General features: G+C 42.2%; 1 protein-coding gene across 1 annotated transcript; it reads right to left on the bottom strand.

Moving 5' to 3' along the window:
• Positions 1-1,703: 1,703 nt before the first annotated feature.
• FBXL20 (F-box and leucine-rich repeat protein 20) lies at positions 1,704-26,573 on the bottom strand. Its single transcript, XM_010585537.1, has 14 exons — positions 26,512-26,573; positions 19,184-19,238; positions 16,763-16,837; positions 14,210-14,304; positions 13,675-13,743; positions 13,385-13,480; positions 11,959-12,085; positions 9,870-9,944; positions 8,026-8,156; positions 6,515-6,575; positions 5,934-5,978; positions 4,478-4,534; positions 3,175-3,387; positions 1,704-2,259 (listed from the first exon to the last, which is right to left on the bottom strand). The coding sequence occupies exons 1-14, from the start codon at positions 26,571-26,573 to the stop codon at positions 2,152-2,154; spliced, it is 1,269 nt and encodes a 422-aa protein (XP_010583839.1). The 3' UTR covers positions 1,704-2,151.

Below are 26,573 nucleotides of genomic sequence, written 5' to 3' on the forward strand. Positions count from 1 at the left end.
GAAGCACCATTATCTTCTGCCACCCTGAAAATCGGAGAAAGGAGTTCTGCAAATGAAGTATAGGAACATGCTCGTTGAGGAGAGAGTCCACAGCGCTAAAGAGGATTTGAATAAATATAACAGATTAAAAGCGATCTACAGGAAAGGAATTGACAGTATCCTTTTAAACACAGCATACTGGATTTCCTCCCAGCAGACTGTGCATCTGCAAGACTTCATTAAGCATATACAGATGGGTGGGGGAAATTTAAGTTCTAGATGAAGGGGATACAGCTTCGGTGGTACTAAGCGACCCTTCTGACTGCCTGAACAGCTCAGACAGCGGTAAGAAGGTGGGAAGCAACACACTGCCCTCAAAGCAAACCCCCAGTGAAAAACCAAGCCCCCAGGACCCTAAAACAGCCACTCCTCGTGCTGCACCCTGCTCTTCCCCCACCGCAAGATTCTTCAGCATAGAGGTGAAGCACCACTTCCTTGGCTGCTGGCAGCTAGGATGATTAAACAGACCTGCTCCTCTCTGTCTCAGTCAGCTGGGAACCATCCATAAACATGTGTGCTCCCTTCCATCCCAGGGTGCAGACAGCAGGAAGAGCGCAATTACTTACACGTCAGCTCGTCTTCCACAAACCTGTTAGAGTTTTTGACCAAGTTCTGCCCCATTAAACCCTTGGCGTCTGCCCATCTGTTCACATGTTTCACACTGGGCATCTGGAACTGCCAGCATCAAGGAATTGGGAGTTCACAGAGCTGGCCCGGGCTGTCTACGCTCCTCTGAAGCACCTGGGCTAATCTTGCCTGGAATGCCTCAACACCAGCTGCTATGAACACATACCCTGACAGCTGGGAAGGACTGACACATAGCAAACCCCCATTTCATTCAGATGGTTCCTTCTCCAGGGCAAGACACTTACCTGTGGAAGATCAAAAGTCAGCAAAATCACCCAGCGCTCACACCCACACCTCAGCGTACAAAAACGTGACAATAATTGAGGGCGTATTTTCAGGCCTGCTGTTTCTCCCGCTTCCATTAGCGAGTGATTATTTCTTGATCAGGGCAACAAGCAAAAAGATTCTACTTTGCTTTTCCTTGGGGGCAGGATGAAGGGTCGGAGGGACAGGACAGGAGGAGTAGGGAACTTACAGTCACTAGAACAGAGACTATAACTTTTTCCCTCTATCAAGAGTTATATTCTTGTCACTGGGATAAAACCTGAAATGCAAAACAAATTCGGACACCCAACCACTGATAAAAACAGGCCAAGAAGCCTACAAGAGCCTAGCCTGTAGCGCAGCTCACTTGCCATTTAAAAATCTTCCTAACAGGTCATTACAGGCTCAGGCTTCTAATGGTAAAAAGTACTTTTTTAAATTTCAATTACTGATTCGTACTTTTGTTTGGTAAATCTCAAAAAATTACTGAATTAGAAATCTGTAAAAAAAGCAGGATGTAGGGAGGGTAAAAAGAAACCTGAGCCTGACGTTACAGATTTCAAGCTATATCACAACAATCTAGGAAGCCTCTGAGCTGGATGCTACAGAACACAGAAGAAACAGGTGAACCTTCAATGTGAGCATGCTCAGGGTGGTCAGCAGGGAACGGGAAGTAGAGAAGCACGAGTAAATCATGTCTCACAACAGCTGCTGTTTCATTCCCTCACTGAAAAATGGACACAAAACTTGTTGGGATTTTCAGGTTTGTTTGGTTTTTTTTTTTTTTTTCCTTCTGGACAACGGATGCAGGGTTAAAGCATGTTCCTTTCCTCTCCCCCTCTCCCCATTTCAACACGTTTCAGTTACTATTCCAACCTCAACAGCAGCAACAGTCATTCTGGGTTCACAAAAACCTCCCCTCCTTACCGCAAAGATTTCATCTGAGCATGCCCAGTAGGAATGGTTCAGAATTATACCAATCCACCTACAGAAAAAGCCAACACAGCTCCAGCTCCCATACTGCCGAGTTCATCAGTTTGCTGGAACAGGTGGGGTGTGTATATGTATGTGTATGGGTGGCTACAGGGGCCTGGCGCCACAGCCCTGCTCACTGGCCCTTGCAAATGACACTGGTATCGCTTTCCTTGAAGATACTGGTGTCCACCGTAATTCTACAAGTGTAATTAAATACTCAGTTTGCAAGGATGACCACTTCCAGTGTCATAGGATGATGCAACATCTGCAGAAGCGTTGTCTGCTGCCTCCAACCGAAGGAGGTGGAGTCACAGGCGCGAAGTAGGCATGGACTTTAATATTGGGTAAATGGGTCTGAAAAGACAAACACAACGTGTCAAGTGACAAGTGTAGTTGCAGTGCAAGAGTCAAAGAGAAGTTGAAATAGGCCTGGCTTGCTTGTCTTCAGACTACAAACTAACACAGACATAAAAACTAGAGTCAAACTCTTTCAGTTCACCAGTGTGATTTTCCCACAGACTGTGGATTAGCAAGTTCTTTCTGTGACCAGAAATGAGAGTTAGAGGGAATAGGAAAAATGATGCTCTTTCCTCCCCATTAATCCTGTGGTAGCTGTGGGCAACAAAACAACATCTAACTGTACAGATCTGTGTTCTCTTTGCAAATAAAATGTTATCATTACTTCTCTTTCACAGATGGAGAAATAAACTCAGGAGGGAATCACTGGGACACAGAGTGCCTTAGATGACTGGCAGCTAGTGACAGAGTGGCCCTGGCTCTGTCCCACTCACAAGGCCACGCAGCCTCCCCTACAGCAGACTGACTCTATTACAGGATTAGCCCGAGTTATTTACATGGGAACTGTCAGTATAAAGTGCACTACAATCTACACTGAGCATATAAAGTAGTGGAGAAGAGGTGCCATTCTACACATTTGCTGTGGCACAAACTCTTGGTCCCCCATTTGGGAGAGCACTGTCATGTACGAGTGCCTGTAAAACGAGCACTTGGACACTGGGTCTCCTCTGTTCCCTTCTGCTACTGCTCAGTGGACACAGCAATTATCTCTCTTCCCCACCAGCTAGTGTTCGTCCCTATCCAATCTTCTGAGTGCATGACAGCTATTAAATTCATAGATGATGGTTCTCACAATACTTTTAAGAATGAGCACCAGATCCTGAGGAATCTGAAACCTCAGCCCTCCCTCCTCCCCACCAGATAAAGTGCTCAAGTCACAGCCTTAGCAGTGTTTTAATTTCCTTTTTTTACCCTGAGTCTCTTGATCCCTGCCCGTGTGATTTGCTGACAGTCGTACAGTTCTATCCTCTCCAAGCTGTGGCAGCTTTTCAGGTGCTCCAGGGAGGCATCCGTGATCAAAGGGCAGTTGTCCAGCTCGATCACCTCCAAGCGGTCGTGTGCGCAGGCGCCGTTTCCCAAGTGACGAATCCCATCGTCCGTGATCAGCTCACAGTGGGACAAACTCTGCATCCAAACACAGCAAGTTAGCAGCCTCTGCCATTGGCAAACAGAAGCCAACACCCTGCCGGGGGACACGGTGGGACAGGAAAGAAGATGGCCCACATCTCATAGGTTTGGACTGGTTTGCCATACTGGCTTTTTGGACAGGTCTATACTCCCTCCTTGCACTGGAGCCACTGCTGCACTCCAGACCCCAGGCGCTGGGCTCTGGGGGCCTCCAATGATTAACGTGCCTGCAAAAGGAAAACTCATAGCTGAAGCGCAATGGGAAAGGCAGCTGCTGAAAGATGAGACCCACAGGGCCAGAAGACAGGACGGCACAGAAACAGAATAAATACCTCTGCTATTGAAGAAACAGCCTTTGTAAAATCCGTGGCCTTACACATCATGGGAAGGACCCTGTCACTGCGTTTAAGAACCAGCAGAAATAAAACGTCACCTACTTGGTGCATTTTTTAGGGGTGGGAGGGGCTGCATCTTAGGAGTTCTTGAGAAGGAAGCAGGGCTTGAGCTAGGAGATAGCATCAGCCTGTTTCTCTGTTGAGGGACACACTGTGTGGAAGGGATGGCTGCACAGGAGAACCCACTCACTGCATCCCCCCACCTCCCAGGACAGGTTTTCTCATGATGGCAACGGAGCAGCACACGCAGGGACGCAGAGGAGACAGACTAAATTCCCAGAAATTTAGACCAAGAGGAACATTGCTTTCCAGAGCAAGCAAGCTTTCCAGGTCTCAGTTGCCCAGCTCCACACTACCAGTGAGAAGGGCTGCAGTCTTCACTCCTACATATGGACTGACAGCCCAGTTTGTAGACAAGACTCTGCTAGGCTTGCTGAGGACAGCTAGAGGCTGGTACCAGGAGAATCCAGTGTCCTATAATTCATTTTCAGGCAGCTGTGGGTGCCTGCCGTATGATTAATGCTAGCAGTAGGGGAGGGACAATAGGTTCTTCAGGGTCAAGTTTCTAGTCGAATTCTTCCAAGCCTTCACAACATGTCTATGAAGTCAAAGAGACAAATCCCCACAGGCAGTGCTTAAAATCCCTTTGTTTATAGAAAGAAAATGCTGAAAGTCTCACTTATAATACTCACCAGAACCTGAAGCCGTGGACAGTGTATGGAAAGCTGGATTAGTGTACTGTCTGTTATCTGGAAAAAAGAAAAAGCCCTTTCATGCTGGGTGCTTTGCTCAAGGACTTTCCCCCCCCGCAACGAAAGAAAAACTGCAAACTGTCGCCTAATCCACAACAGTGTTCCCCACAGTCACTCTCCTGAGCCCCTCAGGAACTCATCTCCTGCATGACCAAATTTCAGATGTACAGATTCTTCCACTCCCTTACAGAAATCAACTCATGTCCTTAAGGGACTGTTAAGGCAGAGGTATTGCTGTTTTTTTGAACTTCCTTAAGTAGCTCTCATGAAATAAGCTCACAATTAAGAGAAGCAAGTGAGCAGACCTCTTCAACACCACAATGTCTCCTAAATATTTGTGTCTGAAAGTACAAGAGGTGTTCAAATCCCCTTCCAACAGCTTGGTGGATTGCCGAATTGTTCCTCTTTATTCTTCAGGAAGAAAGAGACTCAACACAATGGTTTTCTAATCTAAAAGCATTCAGAAGGGAACTTGCTGGGATGTCTTTGTTCAATGCAGTCAGTCCAAGGACACAGCCCAATTTTTCTTCTTCCTTTTTTGGGTTAACTTTAAATCACTTCCTGTCTGGACTATTTTAATTTCCTCTTGTGATGATCTCAATTTCTGCCCTGTAAACATCAGGAAGTACAGAATACCGGGGTCACACTGTTCTCATGGCAGGAAGCACAATCCTATTATCTCCACTGTCTTTATCTGAATCAATTTCAAATCTATCCTTAGGGTTACAGATTTTTCATGGGATCTTGAGTAAATTCAACTATTTCCCCCTGTAAATGCTACCTTGGAACGGATATCAGCTTATAGCACATACCCTACAGAACAGTGTGTAGTCACATACAAGAGACCTCCTTAAAACTAACAAAGACAGCTGCAGCACAGGGTTGTAAGAGACTCAGCAATAACACATTCGTTATACTACATCCCACTGCCTTTGAGGAAGGCTAATGGTAGCATGGGCACCCCATTTCAGGTTGTTGCCATGTCCTCTATAAAATCACTGCTGTTCAAACAATCTGGCTACGTTTTTTTCAAAACAGATGTAACTTCCATTATTTCTAGCAATATATGTAGCACAAACCTTTCCTTGCCTTATGCATACAAATCTTACTCTGGGACTTTATCTTGTGTCAAGGGTCACAATTCACACATCTACTACATGACCTTCAGGACACACCTATTACTATTAAAGATTTTTTATTATTTACAGCAGCAGTTATTGCTATGAAATATGAACAAACTACAGAAGCAGTATTTTCATATCCAAATACATCTCATCTTCTTGCTCAGGATTCTAAATCAAGCTCTCATTTGGAGACAATCTACTACTTTTTCCCCATCTTTCCACACTGCTGTGACCGTGCTGAAAGAGAAATAGCCAGAGGTGGCACCTCCTACCTGGACGCATTCTTCCAGGTCCATTTTTTCAAGCTCATGGCAGTTCTAGGAACAAACAGAAGACCAAACACACAAACTAAGTGCAAAGGTCAGACAGCAAATATAAACACAAATACAATAAAAGCAGTTCTTTTTAAAAATGAAGGTTTTTCTCCACGAAACATCATAACTGAAAGAAAAGTTTACTGCTGCTTTATGAGCAGCACCAAGTGTAGTAAAGGAAATCTAGCAATTTCACTCATTTAAAGGCACAGAGGTTTTTTTATTCATAGAAAGTAAAGATAGTCAAATTTAGGGTCACTTGTACACAACACAGATTAATCTAGAAAAACAAACAGTAAAGTTTATAACTGCCAAGTATTTAACATTTCATGTAGTTTGGATGCACATCCTCCTAGATGTGTGGGTCAGGACAATGCAAAGATTACATACAACCTAATTTTTGTAAATTAGCTTCCACTCAAACGTCAAGATCAAAAGCATTACAAAAATCTACATTCAAGAGAAAGCTACTGTTTGTTCATATCTATCATGAAAAGAAAGCAAAGATACTTGATGAAAAAGTGGAAATGAACACTTACCCTAGCTAGAGTGGTAAAGCCCACATCTGTTAGTTGAGAACACCTTGCAACTTCTAATATTCTGCACAGAAAGAATTTATAATAACCATGGTGGAGTCATTTTGCTTTTCAGAGTGTTTCATTAAAAGCTTCCAGCAACCCAGAAAAGTTTGACCCGGTTTAGGCTGTGCTCTCTGAGAAGATAATTTGCACAGAGCATCCACCCTCTATACCTGAGTGTAGGTCACAGGGAAAGAAAAAAAGAAGTCAGGCTAAAAGGGAACTCCAAGGGTCATCCAGTCCGTACCCCGCTACAAGGCAGGGAGGTCTAATCTGACAAATGTTGGACTAAGGTGCTCTTAAAAACCTTCATTGCTGGACACTCCACAACCTCCCCGAGTGATCTCCTCTGGATTCCACCCCAAATACAGATCTCATCGTGAAAAAGGGTGTAATACACAACAACCTGGCAGATGAGCATTAGAGAATAAATATTTAATGCCACAACAGAAGAGTTTGAAGTCTTCAAAGAGGCAAACCACTTGCTTCTGTGAAAACAGATAAACTTTCTGGCGGACAGTTACCACGGCTCTACAGAGGTTTCCTTCACACTGTTAACATATTTATCTATCTTTATAGAAAAGGAAGCCAACTTTCTGAAGTGCATTACGCATTTTACTGTATGGAGCTTAATACTGTAAAGCTGCAGCTGAACATAAGCATAGAAACCATTTGGAACCAAAATCATATTTTACCTTCCTCTTTCAAAACTGGTTTCCATACACTTGTATGCTACACTTTGTACCCGTAATTCTTTAAGTGAGATATCATGGAAAACATTTGTGTTTTGTTTTCCCCAGGAAGACATGTATTTTATGCCATTTAATACAGGCCACTCGGCTGTTACAGATGTCAGATAATAAAACTGTCTCTTCTTTCTGCACCTGGCCATTTTCTGAATTATAGCAAAGTCTTCCTGAAGAAATTTGTCCTAATAAAAAAAGTCTTAAAAAAATAATTAAAAAAAACCCCCAAGCACCTGCAGAGATGTCGCTGGAAGCCCACTCTGTCAAGCAGAGTGAAAGTTTGCACAAATTCCACCTGCTACAAAATTGTGAAAAACCTGTTAATATCACATGTCAAGAGGAAACAATGTTTTTTAAATGTGTTTTCAGTTCTCAACACAGAAGTAACTTAACCTCAACTGTTTTTCATAAAAGAACAAAAAGTAGATACACAATGGTGTAAAAGGAGACTGCTACTAAGCGAGTCTATTGGCAGTGCACACCACCACGGCATGGAGCTCTTTTACCACTGTTTTACTCTCACAAGTTTAGAAACCAGAAGTTTGGGTACAATTATGATCATCCCATAGCAAATGCCTGGAAAAAGCCCAATGATAGAAAGTGTCCTTTCAGAAACACCTTCAAACTCTAAATTGTCTCAAATACTACATGACCATGTCACCAAGATCCTTTACTCAACATGCAACAGGTCACTGGAGCTCAGGTAACTCCACAGTGAAAACTTACCTAAGCCTTGGGCAGTTCTGTCCCAGGGCATTCAAGATGGCATCTGTAATGTTAGAGCAGCCTGAAGCACACAAGGATTGTAACTTGTGGCATCCTCTGCATATTGTAATGAGACCATCATCTGTTATTTGCTACAAGAAAAACAATAACAACATCACAAGCCATAACAATGTAGGTGGAGGTGCAAGGCACTGCATATTTTCCTTCTCAGGCTTCCAACCAGGCACTTAACTGAGGCCAAGTTATGCTTCTTTCAACCCAAAAATGCATTCAAGTATTTCACTGGAGCAGCTGAAACAGGATAAGCCACATTGAAGTGACTTGTAAACATTCGGAAAGTGATTCCACATGCACGGAAACGTTTCTGAGCTGGGCCACGTGAGCGATGGGGGAAGGCACTGTAGCAGCAGGCCTAGACTCGGTCTCCTGCCTTCCTTTGCAACCCTCGCTTGTAAAGACCTTCTTGGCTGAAACTCAAGATGAGAAAGCACCCAACAGTCAGAGTTACCCACAAAATAAGCAGCAGGTTGTTTTCACAAACAGCCTTTTAAAAATACACTTCAGTGGTTCGGGACCAAAACCTGAACTGCGAGAGACAGGCTTACAGCCAAAATCACGTTAAATTCACCCCATGGCACAGCAGCTCCATCGACCCGCTGCGTCCCCGGACACGCAGGGTCCGTTCAGCCCTGCGTGCTCTGCTCTGGGATGGCAACAGTGCACAAATCTGCTCCAGATGTTTCCCCACATAAGCAAGAGCACAAGGGGCTGTGACTTGGTGGGGCTGTGCCAAGGAGCCGCACGGGATCAAGAGCAATGCAGGGAGCGGGATAAGGGAAAAAGGGGCAATAGGTGGCAGAGGCTGTGCATGCTAGAGGACCAGGTTAAATCTCACTTAAGTCTTAGGTTCTGGATTTTCAGAGGCAGCCAGACTCAATTCCCACAGAAAAGCACCAACCTAGGGACTGGCATTGCTTCTTTTGAAATAGCAAACAGCAAGTCTGCAGGCTGGTAAGCCCAAGTTCTGGAGTGAGACAAAACTGAGTAGAACTTGGTATTTTCAGTTATAGCGATCAAGAACCTTATTAGTTTTCTCCTCCCTTCTGCTTGTTTGTCTCTCCCCTTCCTGCCTCTCCGCTAGACCCCAGACGCAGGGCTGCAACTTGCTAACAGTTCAGCTCCTCCTTTACAGGCACCTAGTCTCAGATGGATGGGCACCAGTCTCTAGCCAGTCCAGTAACTGGTAAAGCTACTCCTCAAACAGGACTGGGAGAGGACAGCCCTGCAGCCCCGAAAGGCCTTGCCCACTTCCGTGGAAAAGGAAGAGACTGTCCAGTTACTGCATCAGACAAACCGCATGATGGTATGTACAAAGAGCCCATTCCAATTTCTTTTTTGGCATAAATATACATTTCTGGCACTGCAGAATAACTGGTTTACAGCCCTTCTGTGCAGGGAAGCTGCACTTCTTGGTTCAATTTTATAGAGACCAGAGAAACCATCTGGCTAGATCACCACACAAACACTCAGGCCCAATGGAAAGAATTTTTCCAGCTAGTCCTGCAAATGAGTTTAGAAACCCCATGGGCAGGGCAAAGAGACAAACAATTCTGACAAAGTGAATGCTATCACAGTGTTTTGGGGGCTTATTCAACATTACTGAATGCTACCAAAAAGCTGTTTTTCATTAACTATTTTTAAAAGTCTCGTAAATTTACAATTGCCCTGTCTGCCCAGATGATGACGTTTCTGGGATGGAGTACATTCTGCATGGTTCTGCTTAGAGATGGCCTCTAAATGCACAGTGATGGCTGAGTTGGGAAATCATAGGAAGCTTTACTTACTAAGCATGTTTGAAGGTTTAAAGTCACCAGTTCGGGACAATGTGCACCGATGTATTTCAGAGCTTCATCCTCAAGCTGCAAAGAAAAATTTAGAGACTGAAGCAACCTGTTAATACTTGAAGCAATCTTCAAATAAGGCTTTGAGAACAATAAAGCATCTGTGGTTTGTATACCTATGGGGGAGGAGGGCAATACACTGCAGTCTCAAAATACACAGCAATAAGTGCATGCCTTTTTTTTTTTTTTTTTACCATCTCAGGAACAGAGTTCAAAGACCCACAACACTAAGTTACTGATTTGAAGAAAAGCATGATCAAACATGCATAATTAACAAATCAAGTAGTGAAATCAGAAATAACTTACAGGAATTAAGGAAATGCTTCACTAGTGAGGGCCTGTAAGTAACACTATTTTTATATTGCAATACTGGAACTCAGAAAAAAAAGCCTTACTTCAATGTGAGGAGCACAAACATATCCAGGTTGCTTTCTGATGATAAAAAAGCCTCCTATTCTTATATCTATAAGAACAGATGGCCAGTAATTGATAACAAGGATGTATTGCCATCAATATTACTCACAACTTCATAAATTACTAGAAACTCAAGCTGTTTCTATGACCTGGATTCTCAAAATAGGCTGAGATTGTTGTATCTTTAATCAAGTCATTTTTACAGCCATGTATACCCACCTCATCTATTAAAAATCCAACAGTAGTATAAATTTAGAAAAACTACTGACTATAGCCCTTACAGCTGGGCTTTCTTGTGCACACAAGGGTATTATTGCTTTGTGCACATAACCGCTGTATTGTTGCTTTCCTTATCATAATAAGCTTTCAGGACTTCCTGTGTTCGTACACAGGAGAAATATGCTTTTTGCAAAACAAAACTGTATAGCTGTTTATCTACACACAGCAGACAAAAATGGCACTTATTGACTCATACTTAAGGAATCCTTACCTTCAAAAAAAAAAAACCAAACCAAAAAAACCCCCAAAATCCAAACCAAATAAGCGCTGTCATTGTTTGGGTACAAGGATCTAACAGATCAGATCATTTTCCAGGTCTACCTTGAGGTTCTTAAACTCCCGGGAGTCTCTGGGTCACAGGTTTCAACTCCTGTGGGGTCAGTTTTACTCTCTTTTTTCAAGGACAAGATTCTGAGATACACATTTGCTCCTTTCTAGCCTATGTCTGCGTTAAAAAGACTCCAGCCCACTTAAGTAAATAAAATAAGAATTAGTCCCCACATTCTTTGTGAAATTGCTTTGCAAGGGGCTCTTGCTCATTAAAAGAGTAATGCTCAAGGTTGATGTTCCCCACACCCCAGTTCCTAATTGATATAACTTAGTAAAGTCGTAATACAGGGAATTATTTAATATATTAAACTTTTCAATGATTCACCAGGTAAGACAGTAAAGAAAGATTAAAGGAACTTAGTCTAAATGACAAAAAGCATAACAAGGGGGCAAAAAAAACCCTTTTCAGCTGTAAGAGTTAGTGCACCATTTATATATTCCAAAATACAAGCATCACAGCCTCTGCAGCCTCTTCAAAATATACTGTTACAGCTCAAGAGCTATACAATACACTTGAGGGAATAGTACTATGTTCCTGACTGGCTGCAGAAATGTCTTTTCAAGGATTCACATACACGGTGACTCTCTTTGACTAACTACAAGATCCAAACGACACGTAGAGGAAATACTATCACCAGTGCTGATGAATACTGTCATGCTTTCTAAAATTTTCTGAGCCTTCAGAAACGGATGGGTCTAGCCATGAATAACAAAGTTATCTCCTCTTTAAAAAAGTTTGCGCAATGTGTTCCCGACGGGAAAAAAGAAGAATGATTCTACAGCTAGATATGCAATTTGTTCACTGTCCCACTATTCATGCTGAGCTCAAAGCTATTAAAGAATTTCAGTAAAAGCAGTTAATCTCCAACAGACAGATTGTGAGTAATTTCAGTAACTTAACATTTCTGGAAATAGAAAAATCCACAATACTTTATCCCTATACTTTCAGTTACAGCAGAAATAAGCCAGCTGTTATTATTCAATTTGAGCACTCTCCATAGAGCCGTACCTGCGTGCAGCCTTTCAGAAACAGGGCTTTGAGTCCACCACAGCCTCTCACCAGAGCCTGGATGCCATCCTTAGTCACTTGGTCGCACCAGGAGATATTCAGTTGTTCCAGCAGTGGGCATCCCTCACTTTGGAGGTGAAAGGAGAAGCGTGTGGCAACTTGGTTTTGTTTTGGAAAGAAATCCTGCTTCAAGCCAGAATCTAGGAAATTCCCATTTCTGGAACCCACGTCAGTACAGATGTACACCCACACCCCACACACCCACAGGGAACACTTTTGTCAAACAATCTCCAGGTGTGAAGAGCTCTCCAGAGGCAGTATCAGGAGCTCTAAAGCAGAGTATTAGTAGGGTAAAAGACCACTGATTTATCCCATTTTGGACACCTCCCAGTTCCTATACAAGGACAGACACTGTGGGCTTTCTGGATCTGAACATAACCAAACCACCCTCAAGGAAAGCGAAAAATAGGGTTGATTTCTGCCATGCTGCTTCAAACTTTCCAGGTGTAACTTTGCATTTGCCAGTAGGAGTAACACTCAAGTGTAATTTGTAATTAGGAAGAGATATACATGCTACCATATATTTAAGATAGCTGGAATACAAATTTGACCATGTGAAATTAGAGACAAGGATGAAGACCCTCAAGGGAAGGAAAAACCAGGCTCAAAGTATTTTAATGTAGCTACAAAAATAATTTAATCATTCATTTATTCTTTCAAATCAGTGTTTTCTTCTGGTGTCTGATTCACCCTCCAGAACTTTTTTCCCCATGATACAGCTTTCCTGTATTTTCTTTTATTCCACTGGTATATCACTTGATTATTTTTTTTTTAATAGCTTGGCCTCTATTGTTACCTTTAGTGTTTTTTTTGCCTCGTTCTCTGTCCCAATATCTTCCCACCAATGTCTGTCTGTCCCTTCCTTTTCTAGATTACTTGGCAATTCCATTTAGCAGATTTAAGCAGTTATATGTCTCCTAAGCAGTTTAAAAAGACAAATAGTCACATGCTGGTGTTCACCTTCTAGCTATGTAAACAATTGCTAAGTACACAATGGTACACTTACAGTGAAGAAGTTGACTGTTAGTAAACAAGTATTTTAAAAAGGCAAACTAAGATTTTTGTCTCCCCCAAAATGCCTCCTCCAAGACTTTAATAGAATAGAATTCTTCTTCTACTGCTAATAACCATCAGGACAGATACAAACAAGGTCGAGGGCAGCTTTTACTGAGTCCTCCTCCTCTGTCTCGGCGAACTAGGAGGCACAACATGTGAATGTTGAGCTCTGCTGGGGAATGCCTGAATTCTAGTCACAGTTACTCCTCAGCCCACGTCAGTCTCCTCCAAGGCACATGAGACACATGGGGCAATGGTGGGTCACACTATCTGGAATCAATCGGCAAAAGTCAATGTTGTTGACTCCTACCTCAGTGCTTTCAGAGACAGGTTGGTTATGGAAGTGCAGGAAGCCAAATCAAGGTGCCTGAGTTTAGAGCAGAACTTACTGAGGCTGGTACATGTACTGAAAGAGAGCATACAAGACACACTCATGCAATAGATTTATTCCGAGTCATATACATTACACATGACATACATTGTGTTATCTACCACATGCACAAGCCTGGCCTTCCCTTAAAAAATAAGGGATGGAGAATGTAACATGGTACACACAGAAAAGGGGATGACAGGGCAAACAGAGAAAAGAATTTTACTCACGCATCTGTGATCTTGGTACAGCCATTTAGGTTCAATACTTCAATATTTCTGCAGTTCTGTGCAAATGTCCTTTATTAAAGGAAAGGGAAAACACAGTATTTTCCAGGCAATAGCCTTCCAGATGTTTTACAGTGTTTGTTTTAACTGTAACATATCAGATACAATTTTACAAAATTGTCTCAAACAAAATAAAGTAGTAAATAAATAAAATAAATAATTTATGTTGCCCCGTATCTTGCCTTGGGAATTCCCAGCCTGAAGGCAAAAGCTTGTAATTCAGTGCCAATTACTACTTAGCCTATAGCAGCAGCTGGCACTATTTTAATGAGAATTGAGAAAAATGGCTACTGTGTGAAGTTAAAAAATGATAAGTTAAAAAGGCTTATATGTTACTGCTCTCGATGTTTTAAGTTAGACACACAGGCTAAAGATCTCAGTTCCAAAGTGTTCATAAATTATTCCAATCCTCTGTGGTTGTAGAAACAGAATAATTCTTAACATCACATTTAAGAGCAGAAAGAAGCCATACCACTACCTTAATGCATTGTCTCCCACGCCTTGACAGCCACGCAGGCTTAACTTCCGCAAGAAGCCCCCACATCTTTTAGAAATATTCTCAACTACGCGGCCCTGTCGGAGACAGAAAGGACTACGTTAAAATCCAAAAGTCACTTGATGATTCAAGAAGTTGAATTCAAAATTTTGCAGGTTAACAACAGTTTGTTATTCTAGGTAAAACAGTGCTAAGAAAACAAAAATGCCATGATAATAATCTAAGGCAGGGAGAGGGAGAAGTATTCAGCTTCTGAAGATGGAGAGACAAGGAACAATTACCTACAGCCACTCAGGCTAATGACTGAGGAATTTCCTCCAGTTCAGAGCTCCAGGACATCGATACAGACTACCAAGAAAGGTGAAAGAAGCAATGCCATTGCTACAACATGGGCAGTAAGATTTACAAAAAAGTACAGTCAATGTACCATAAATGGATATACTTAAATTTCTGTTCAAAATAGAGATGAAGCAGAACCAGCCCATGAGTTTTATTCTCACAGAAAAAGGGATTCAAACATTTGTGTTCAAGAGCTCTAGAAAAATGGTTTTTTAAATTTCAAATTTGTAATCAATGGAAGCTTCCAAAGACCCCAATACAAGCTAGCATTTACCCAGCTATTTCTCACTGTGAATGAAGTGCAAAAATCATTGAGAGAATATTTGTATCAGTGTCCAGAAATTCAAAAAACCTTCTCCTCTACTATAGTCTACGTGGCTGTTCATCACAGAACAGGAATATTCCTTGGTTCTTCCAAGTACTAGTTGGCATTTAAGACCTCTATAATGATGAAGATATTCTTCTATACTCTTTTTCCAGTCCAAAAGAAATATCAAGCATCAGGCTCGGTACAACGTAATACCACAATCAGAAAAGGGACACCAGCTTAACTAGATCTCTGCACGAGCTTCTGGTGACATCTGGCCGCTTGCTTTCGGGGGCTATGGGAGCAGCTCTACAGCCGCTGTGCGCTGCTGAAGCGCTGCCCTGGCTGAAGGCTGCCAGAGGACTGAAGCTCGACCTGCACGTCCGTGTAGAAGGGCCGGAGAATCTGAAACAATCCGTGTGTTTTTGCAATTCCTCTAGCAAGCCTATGAATTCACATGCTTGAACTAGAGGATTCAAACACGTTTATATAATATATGGAATTTACATCAACTGATGGATTTACATTCCTTACAGCAAACAACATTTAGGACATCAGAAAATCAAGCAGGTACTTTTAGGTTAGGTACAACATATTCAAGCATTTTGTTTTAAAAGGGGAAGTCCATGCTTATGCAAGAACATGTGTTTGATGTATAGAGTGGTGTTAGAGAACAAAGAGACATTAAAACCATGGAAAAACCACTCAAGAATGAGAAAAGCCTCGTGTATATTTGCAGCACTCCTGCCTCCCTCCCTCCTACACAGACCAACGACAGCAGCAAGGCTGAGACGCTCTGTCCACGTCTCCTGCTACCTCCATAGACCAGGCACCACTGATAACTTTGCTCTACCTCTATGAAAGTAAATAATTATATGGGTCCAGAACTTTCAAGCCATGTTAAGAGATAAAGTATTTATTTTGAAGAACAAAAATCACACCATTTACTTCCTTCAAGAAGTCTCAGGCCACTTAGACCCCTGCAAGCACACAGAAGTCACAGTATCAGAGGCCTGTTCCTTTATCGGTGCACCTCAGCTGCTTAGATACACAGCTGCCAGAAAGAGATTATTTTAACTCTTTCCTCCACAAGTAATGTGTTTATTTCCAACCAGTTCCCACAAGGTGTGAACCTTCAGTCATCATCTGGTTTACGCCTCTGTCTATAATGAGTTAAAATGATATACTCCCTATCTCCCTCCTCCAACATGTTTTGAAGAGGATATAACATTCTGGTAAGAAACTTAAGGGTGGGGTTTTTTTCTCATCCCTTTTCCTGATTAATGCAATTTTAGTTTTAAGAACAGCACAACAGCGGCATCCATTGCTATGAGTGTCAAGTAGTCCACATCTAACAGATTTAGAACAGCTACAGTGAAGCATTTCCAAAGCTGCATCTTTTCAGAACAATTTTGACCTCATTCCCCTTAATCACCTTTGCTTACATTTCAATTTTTTATATTAGACAGGAAAGGATAGACATATTGCAGGCCATGTTTCAGAAGACATTCAGTCTTAATGGTCTAAGTCAGTGCTACATTAACGTTTCTTTGAGTGAAAGGAAAAGTAGCCTAAATTCTGCTGTACAGAAGCAGTAGTTTTCCACAAGAACATACCTATTCTACTTATTTCTGTTTTCAGAACACACACAAAAATACTTTCCTTCTATTACTACCTTTAAGTCTTGATACAGATATATAATTCTGTCCATTTTCAAAAGCTGAATGGATTGCCAAGACTTTAAAGACTCCCTGAAGCTAAGAAGAACTGAAATTAATGATTTCTATCTCCAGGGAAGGTAAAAAGGGTTACACTGGGAGTATTAATCCATTCTAGGCTGTAATTACATTTTAACAAGAAAAATGGGTTTGTATGTCACTTAATTATACCTCAATATCCCTCTGGAAATCAAACAGGTCAATTCGCTGCCAGTTACTGCCATCCAGGGCCAGAACATTCCATGCCTTTATCGGGGGAAAAAATGTAAATGTGTTGTTAATATGAAAAAAAATGCCAGTGGGGACCTAGTTACAGTTTGCTCCTTTTAGAAACAACATTCTGTCTCAGATGCAAAAGCAACAAGTAATTACAGCCAACAAGGAAAACTGTGCAGTTACCAGAATCACTTGCTCGGACAAGAGTCCCCTCACCTACATGGCACACTCTTCGCAAGTCCCCAAAACAGGCAAGCCCGTGGTGCCCCGGCCACTTCTGCTCCCATGGGAGGTGTAGATGCTGAGCCCGGGACAGGAGACAGCGGTGGAATGCGGGCATCTTCACAGTCCTGGCTGGAATCTAATCCCCTCTGCAGCATCGCCAGCTAAAACAATGCCTTAAGGGGATGCTAGCAGGACCAACACGAAGATGAAGGATACCAGGACACGGGCGAGTCTCAAAGGTGACCCTACAACTGGCATCTACACTGACAAGAGAAGCGAAGCTAGTCTGAGGGCGTGAGGACTCGGTGGTGCTGGGATGGAGGACTAGGCGGTGAGATCCCGTAAGCGATGGACGAGGCTGTCATCTTGCACACCTTCTCTCTTGCCTCCAGCAGAAAGAGGTGTTCAAGGCAGTTCCACAGCTAGGTGCATGAGGTGCTGCGTCCCACAGATGGAGAAATTCAAAGCTTTATAAGCTTGTCCAGATAAAGCATCCAGCTCTTACCTGAGAACTACGCACCACTGCCAGGGTGACAGTGTTTACTACCTCGGACTTATGCGTTTGGTTTGTTTTTTTTTTAAACAAACAAACAAACCTCATAGGGTTCATGCTACAAATGAGAACCAGGAACTGAAAGTTAATAATTCTGCCCTTAATGAATCAAAAAGGTTGTCAACACAGTACTATACTTAAAGTTTTAATTATATAATCAAAGTAAACGACTAGATCTCTTAATAACCATGAGTCCATCATTATGAAAGAGTGCACATATATAGGCACATTTTAAACTACATCTCCATCACAATATACTAGTTCTTGTGCAAGCCACGTATAGACTTAGAACAGCCGACAGAACTGTAAGTATTAATTGATTTTCTGCATTTTAAGTCTTATTGCTGATATTTGTTTTGAGATCTAGTTATTGCCATGAGAAAAGTAAGAGCTCCAGTGGAAAAGAAACGCATCAGGGGATGCAAGTTATAACACAGCATATTTTAATGTGTGATGTAGGGAACATTACACACAGCCTCTCTGTAGCTCTGTGCAGATACTTTAGTCCTTTACAATATGTTCTCTGATGCCCTGTGAACTGTGTAAGCAGCAACAAGTGACAAAAAATGGGATTACACCTTGACATTGGGAAGTATCTTTGACAGCCCATTTTGGTCAATATTGTTCTGCTGGAACAGTGAATTTCAGCTGGAAGATCTTTCACTAGAAGACCTGTGTTACTCAGAGAACATGGGATGATAACCGTAATACCTAGGCATCACATAGGATATTTTTAAATGCAATTAAAAATGTTTAAGCATAGTCTTTTTTTATTCTTAGGTACTCTGAATAATGAAACAAGTTCTGGTTCAAGTTTGAACCCAAGATTGATCAGTTTTGTACATGCGTCACTCAGCACCAGCTCTGCCAGTACAGTGAACACACCACTATAAACACCTTCCCCTGTAACCAACTTTCCACTTTTGCTGTGGTGATGCTTCCTCTGTGTGTCTTATTAGATACTGGCAGGATAAAGTATCTGAACAAATCTGGTAGCTCTAGATAACTGGACCTGCAGTCAGAGGAATCTTCCCAAGCGAATAATGCAAGATGGATTTAATTAGCTGAAGCTCACACAACTATGAGCTACTTCAGGAAAAAAACAACCCTAAACAAAACAGGACACTCATTTTTCTTCCATGCTTACTTCAAATATATCCAAGTAGGAAAGTAAACCTTCATTGACCATGCAGCATCTTTATGAATCAAAATTTCTATATCTCCACCAAAAAACACAAGATGCCATTTTAGACTCATCCAAGTTTGGTATTTTCATCAGTGCAGGGCTCCTGTACAAACCCAGGCTGACTGGAGAGTTCTTGGGGAAAAAGTCAGCCACCTCCCCTTTGTAACCTGCTCAGGGCTTGGGATACCAGCAAAATGGTATTCAAGTTTTAAGTCCCCCTTCACTGGTGCCATCAGAAGTTTCTGGTATTGCAGCATTAATACGGTACACTAAATAACAATAGTTGAGTTGCACAAAGCCCCCTGGTACAAATCCTCCCAGTTTGACATGCTAGGGAAGGCTGGAGGGAGAGGACTATGACCCAAATCCAAATCAACTGTTAAAATCCACCAGCAAGGAAGAAGGTTCTTACCCTGGAAACTTGAGCACAACGACACAGAGTGACCACATCCAGGAAAGAGAAAATTCTGTAACAGAAATAAAAGATACTTTGTTTTAAATGTAGATAACCAATAAAGAGAACATGGAAAACAAAGGAAAAAAAAAAAAGACTGGAGACAGCAAAACTTCTTTGTAATTCAGTTGAAAGCTGAACTGTGAAAAGAAGCGCAGACCTAGCAGTTAACAAACGAAAGCAAAACACAGATACTGAGCCACTATGAAATATTAATCTCACACCTTGTAGTATTTACTGACAGTAAACTGAATGATTATTTATCAAAACAGATGCTTACAGGTATCGTGTAGCTTAACAGTCAAACATTCAGTTAAGTCAGGATATGGCAAAACAGTCACGCTGGGCTGTTTTGGCTCCTGTTCGACACAGGAGCATCGCTGTGCCCAGTGCCTCTCTGTTCAATAAAAACATCATCTTTAGCAACAGCTCTCCAAAAGTAGAAGTGTAATAATTAGCAGTTAATAGACCAAAGCAACACAACAGCCTGATTTTGGTGCATGGATTATGTCTTCTTTTTCACACAGCTGTGCTAAATATGAAGTGTTGTTAACACAGAGGTAGGAGGAGTATTTTGCTCTGTAACACTGCAAAGCAACTTGCACAGCCAGATGATTTGTTCAGTTGTGTCAGTACAGTGTCTAGGAGAGACACATTTAGGATTAAGCTGATGCGGTCACTCCTCTGTGGTATGTCATTCCTCTGCCAGGGCACACCCAAGTCTTCAGGCCAACACCCTGGTGTTGCTGTCCTATTTACTGGGATAAAGGAATTAGACAGTAATACTTTGCAATGCTATACTGGGCTAAGACATCCATGCTTTTATCTTGGGCATATACATCCCTATCTGTGAATAAAGGAAGTACCAAGCCCATTTAAAGCTCCCAAATCCGTACCAATATATCAATATGGTTATTTTATGGTTTATAGGTATTCAAACAACCATATGCCACAAAACAGAGGTCGTCAAGTGGACAGCAGAAAGACAGTAAGGTCTCGTTCTCTTTGATAGCAATTATAAAACCATAGGATGAAATGTTTTTGCAAAGGTAATACAAGTGTTCGACTACAAGAAAACACTTGCACATATGTTTTAATATTTTAAACTTGCACCAGAAAGAGAAGGCAAATGTTATCAGATGCAAGTGTTAAAGGTATGGGGCAAGCAATTTTGTTCCAATGCTGCACACTATTTTATAAAATACTCTTGTCAGATAAAGTATGGCTGTCCAGGAGAAATTCTGAGAACAAACAAAACTCCACTGCTCCAGAAATCTCCAGACTTTCTCAAGAGAGAACAGTGTACACCCAGATTAACAATCATTTGGATACTTGCAACACTTGAGTCATCTCTCCACAATACTGCAGGCTTGGGGGGCATATGTAAGCTTTTCTATATTCTCAGCAGACCTGCCTGTGCTGGAAGAGACTCAGAAATGAGAAGATGTTGCTGGCAACGTGTTCTTTTTGTGTGACTTACAAACTTAACAAACACCCTGTACCAACATGTTACTGAAACTCTCATATAAAAACAAGAAAGCTGTATGATGTACTCATCTCCCCAGATAAGTACAAGGGACACATTTCAATAAATAGCACAGATGCTGATAAAGCTGGATGAAAAGGTGTTGAGAACAATGAACAAACATCATGTGCATCACTGATAAACTATGAGGGGTTATCCAGGCTTTTGCTACTGACACCAAGTTTTGTATGCACGTTAATGCGTGCCACACACCTTCACAGACCCCCACATATTTGTATATAGCTATATACCCATAGCAAATCATGGATTTTCAAATTTTAGGAGAGGACACAAGCAAGGCTCAGATGATACAATATGATACAACAATCGCATGATCAAGCTTTCTGGAACAACAGGTTTATAAAAAGCACTTTAGAAACCTCAATGTTGGTGGAAAAGGACGTTACTGACAGGATGAATGCAGACTATTATGAAAACACAGATGCTTACAGGTATCATGTAGCTTAACAGTCAAAGGTTCAGTTAAGTCAGGATATGGCAGAATAAACAGCCACATGCTCTTCTGTGTTTCTATACTGCCCAAAGATACTCACAGATTCAAGGAGTTTGGTTCAAGATACTTCTCATCTGTTCCTTATGCATCTCATCATGAGACAAAATTTGCAGTGACATGCTGAGACATACACAGTTAGAAGGGCTGGAAAAGAGCTAACATGCACTTTACTGTTACACTGTTTTGGGAACCCATTTCTGGATTTCAGTAGCATTTCCATTCTCACTGCTTATAGACAAGTCTTCCCCTTGAATTAAATGTCATTTATTCATGCATGTATGTGAGCACTGAGGATTTATTTAGCACAATGTCAATGTACAACAATACAAGGAAAGCCTGAGGAAATGATAGAAGCTAGGGAAAATTCTTCCTTTTACCCTAGATTCCCATTGTAGGAGCAAAAAAATATCAACCTCCATGGGAACAGTGGTTAGGTCAAGCTTTCTATATTTTCATTAAAATTGCTTTCTCCATGGAAATCCCAGGCTATTAATAACCATCTCATCCCTCTATCAGGGCTATTAGGTCTTGGCCAAATTCTTTTCTACTTCCTGCTCCTCCCTTCCCAGTCTACCCACACAGTAAAAGGGGATGTCAACGCAGCAAAACACTTGCCCCTCTCACCTCTGAGGTTAACATTGCTGAGCTTTGCCAGGAGTTCCCATGTCTAACTCAGAGACTTTGGCCCTGAAAAGCTTAAGAGCATTTTTCAGTGTTTTCCGAGCTGCTCTTGCATTTGTTCAAGAATATTGGCCAATGACTCAGCAGAATCAGACTGCAAAAATTACTCTCAGCAGCAATCACTACTCTGTTGCACATTTTGGTCATTTCAGAATTGGCTCAAACTACAACCCTTCACATGAACTGGAGAGATCAGCAGGAACACAGTTAAAGTCTTGCAGGCACAATGACCCAAGCTAAGTTTTCTAATGCAGCCCTGAGGATGGGTTTTTTCTTCTCCAAGGAGCTGCTGGGGAACATTAAAAAAGAAAAAACAAACAAACCCAAAAACCCACAAACAAGCTGCCCATGTGGCTAAGCCATGATTGAGCAGTCATCATCTTCCCACAGGAGTACAGCATGGGTCATAAATGCTGGGTCTCTTTTCAGCAATCTGCACACTATAAAATAAAGCAAAGGTAATCTATATGTTCACTTGAAATAATACGCATTCTTGCTGTTACCCTATGGCTCAATTAAAATTGGACTTGACAACGAGGAAACATACTGGGCTGACAGGAAATTTGGATGCAACTTAGCTACTCAGCTCCAGACCCTCTCTCAGTAATAGAGGGACAATTCCTCCTGGAATTGTTCCAAAGCACCAAACCCTTAGAAAATACCTGCTGCCCCAGTCAGATTCCGTTTATCTGGTGGAAGAGAGCAGAGAAGAGTAAGTAGCAGCAGGTTGAACAGTACTACTTGAATAATGGTTTTCCCAATTCTGCCTTAATAGATCAAAAGGCACATAACTGGGATGTTTATTCTCACATCCAACACAGATGATTTCTGTGTTGCTCACAGTTGACTGCTGTACTCTTACATTGGTCTTTTTACTCTTCAGAGTTGACAGTAAGAATATAAGCCACACCAATAACTTTATCATCAAACAGTGATCATAGGTGAAGGCAGACTGAGTATTCCAAACGGAATTAAAACAAGTCTGGTATTGCGGCAGATTGAATTGTTTCACTGCAAAGTAACTCCCTATATTCAGGACTTCGCCTGAACAGTTTGGCACTGGACAATTTAGCAAAAACACATTGCAGTTAGAGCATTTTTCAGGTTTCAACCTCTTAATCCACTCAGGGTTTTCTAAGACTCCTCACTTTCCCACTGCCACTCTAATTAGATTAGGGTCAAGACTCTAATGAAATCCCTGGATGCTCTGGGCTTTGAGGTGAGCTAGCTTAGACCTTTAGCCTTCTAAAATTATCAACACCAATTTATGTCAGTGACTCACTACTCAAGTTAAATTTTGCTCTGTACTCATTTTATGCCGATGGGCTGGCCAGGAGGAGAGAAACGACAACTTTGCTGCCAACTCACTGGTCCCCCACGCACTCTGTCGCTTCCTTGTCCCAAGCAGAACTCAAGATCCCAAGGAATACACCAACACGGGGCTTGAAGGTCAGATGGCAAAGCCAGTGCTGGTGACTGGATGTGCTGAAAATGGGCAAGCAGGCAACAGGAGGTGGCACGGAGTAAAAGCTGCTTACACCAGGAGAGAATTGAAAACTGCTTGACCTGCCCATGAACCAATAAGGAAAAGACAAACTCCCGCAGCCCAGGCCCCTTCACCCTGCCAAGCATAAGCTGTTTAGCAGCCCCATGTCATGCTGAGAGTAAACCTTCTTCAGGAAACCAGCAGAGACCACCACTGCCACAGAAAATCCAGGCTTGTGGTTGGGGCTTGGCTTGCGGACAAAAAGCAACTGGCAAGCAGCCCTCAAAGAATGAATGCACCTTTTCAACAGGGCATCATTAATGCCAGCACAGGGAAACAGGGACATGATGCTTCTTCTGGGGAAATGACTACAGCCAGAGCCGACATGGACCACAAATTCACTGTTCAGAGTCACCGAGCCAGATGCTGCCCAAAGAGCTGCTGGGAGCAGCAAAGGAAGGAGGATGGTGAACGGAATTCTGCTTTTTGCTGGTTTGGCTCATTTTTAACTGTGAAAAGGTATATTCACGTATAAAGATGTAAGCTCCTAGAAACTCAGCTGGCAGGAGACAAAGCTGAAGCACGTACGGCAGTATCGGGACAAGGATTTGTGAGCCATCAGCTGATCTCTACCCACGTGCTGCAGGACAGCTTTGTTTTAGAGTCCTGCTCTCAGGGAAATGCCAGACAAACATCACCATTACCAGCATCATGGTAGGGCAGAACGACAGGACACCTGAATCAGACACGTTTAAAAGAGAGATTTCTGAGGACAACCCTCCAGAGCACTTTACACCTCCACCCCATCCTCCCAGACAAAAGCATTACTGGAGTTGCACATTTCTGTATCTTGGGGTGTGACAAAGGCTGCTGTTCACCCCTTTTATATCCTCCTACTCTTTATTTTGCTCAAGTACAGCTTTCCACTTTGCAACCACATACATGAGACATCCAATGCCATCTGCAGAATGAACAAACCAGAGAACAAGACATTACACAGTAGCACTGCTTAAACACACAAGTCTTTGTCTTGCAGACAGTGACACTCATTTACGGGAGATTCCTGCAGATAAATGCATCCAAGTTTCTCTTTCAAAGGCTGCACTGTCAATCCACACTAATTAATTTTCACAGTATGCTAACAGTGAATTCCAACTCTCAAAACCATTACTTATGAACTTTAACATTTATAAACTCAGTCTCCTGATTTCTCCTAGGTTCCACACAATCCTGAACACTTGCTCTGTTCTACAGCAGGTTAGGATGATTAGTGATATCAAGACACAAAAAGACAAAACACTTCTGCAGGGCAGAAGCATGCGTACTGCTGAGAAATCAGCCACTGTGGCTTGTACTGACAAAATTCCCTGCTTGGTGCAGGACCCTCCCTCCTACTTACCACAAATCCTTCTCCAATTGTCTGGTAGTGCTCCCCAACACCAGCTACCTCCTACGGACCAAGATGTGCTTATTGGTCCCACTCAGGATCATTCCACTTTGACCAATCTACCAGAAAGCTCATCCATGCTCTAATCAAGGTCCTGCTCCTTGGGAGCCCAGTGACCACACACCTCTTCCCCTGAAGTCCATGCAAAATGTCAATTAAATTCCACCCCCTGACCTTTTTTCTCTACCAAATTCCCTGCTTTCCCTATGCCACACAAACTCCTTGCCTCACATGTCAGTGGCTCTTCACAATCTGTCCCCAGCCTACCTGTGTCTTGTCACCTTACCACAAGGGCAAATCCTATTTTTGTTGCATCTGCAATAGCAGCACCTACTTGCTCCCATCAGAAAAAGAATCCCCCTCTCAGAAAATCCAGAGAGACGTTTTTCTCAAGTCTTCAAATTCCCCTTTTGCTGCAACACATCCATGCCAATGGTTCAGGGCAAGTGCTGGGTGAAGACAACTGCTGTCATCTGCAAAAAACCTGTGCTAACTCATCTGGACTAGGGCATCCTATCGTGTTTGTTACTCCATCCTGCTCTTCCCGCAGATTTCTTCTCTCTTCCACATACCAGATGCTGATTTTTACACAGCAATCTCTGTACAGCATGGACAATCATTTGCCTGTATACTAGGCTGAAAAATCAAATACCCACATTATTAGCAAGAAGGGCTCTAAAAGCCATACATCTTGCTTTTGGATGACTAATACTGGCCTAAAAGAAACCGCATCAGATTACAGAGAACAGAGGAAACAGTGCAGTCGAAAGAAAAAAAAAGTGTCAGACTTTTTTTTCCCCTATTCATTTTATTCCACAAGTGAGCTAGAAGCAGTTTCCTGTGTCAGAGCTCCTCTCCCCGGACTTTTTATTGCCATTGAGTGTTGACAGTACTACACAGTTTTTTGCAGCGTAAGAATTTTGTTTGTGTTAATAATTCAAGCTGCCACCTGCAATTGCCTTCACCATTTACAGTCTAGCATCTCAGCTTAAAGCACTGACGAACACGACTTTACTTCAAGATGCCAAACTGTGACAACTGAGGTACAATCACACACACACACATCATCACACTACTCTTGCACAGGGGAAGGCAAATTTCAAAAGGTACATACGTGTGTGCATACGGAAGGGCAGCAGAGGGAGAGGGCAGAGTTGTCTACCAAGATCCACAAAGCCTGATCTGTTTGATCTTTGCCAACAGGACCATCCTGCCAGGTGCTGAACATCTGTCTCATTGATGAGGAACAGGACAAAGTCCACTCAAGTGTCCATGGAGCAGAGGAACTAACTTTTTTTTAAATTGAACATTTTAGAGAGAGGCAAAATCCTATTCTACACATTAGCCCATACTTACCATTTATTTTCATTAAGGACTTGTTTAGTCCTATAGTTCTTCCATCTACAAAACAGGCAACCAGCAAATTAATTTAGCATTTTAGAAAACAAAACCTAATAATATTTAGCATAAACTGCTGCAGATGCAGACCTTTGATCTGCTTCTGTTTGTCTATGGCTTTATAAGTGACCCAATCCAAGCTCATGATTTATGAGCATACCAGCAAAATCAGTACTGGCTGCAAATAACAATACACAACACAGCCTCCAAGCTTACAAAGTGAAAGATGGCTTACCGAAGCAGCAGCTCTTTTGGAAGTTTTTTGTTGATCACAGCTTCATCATTGTTTGAGAACAT

Source organism: Haliaeetus leucocephalus, unplaced genomic scaffold, assembly GCF_000737465.1.
Source record: "Haliaeetus leucocephalus isolate CR32 unplaced genomic scaffold, Haliaeetus_leucocephalus-4.0 Scaffold110, whole genome shotgun sequence".
Classification (NCBI taxonomy): Eukaryota; Metazoa; Chordata; class Aves; order Accipitriformes; family Accipitridae; genus Haliaeetus; species Haliaeetus leucocephalus.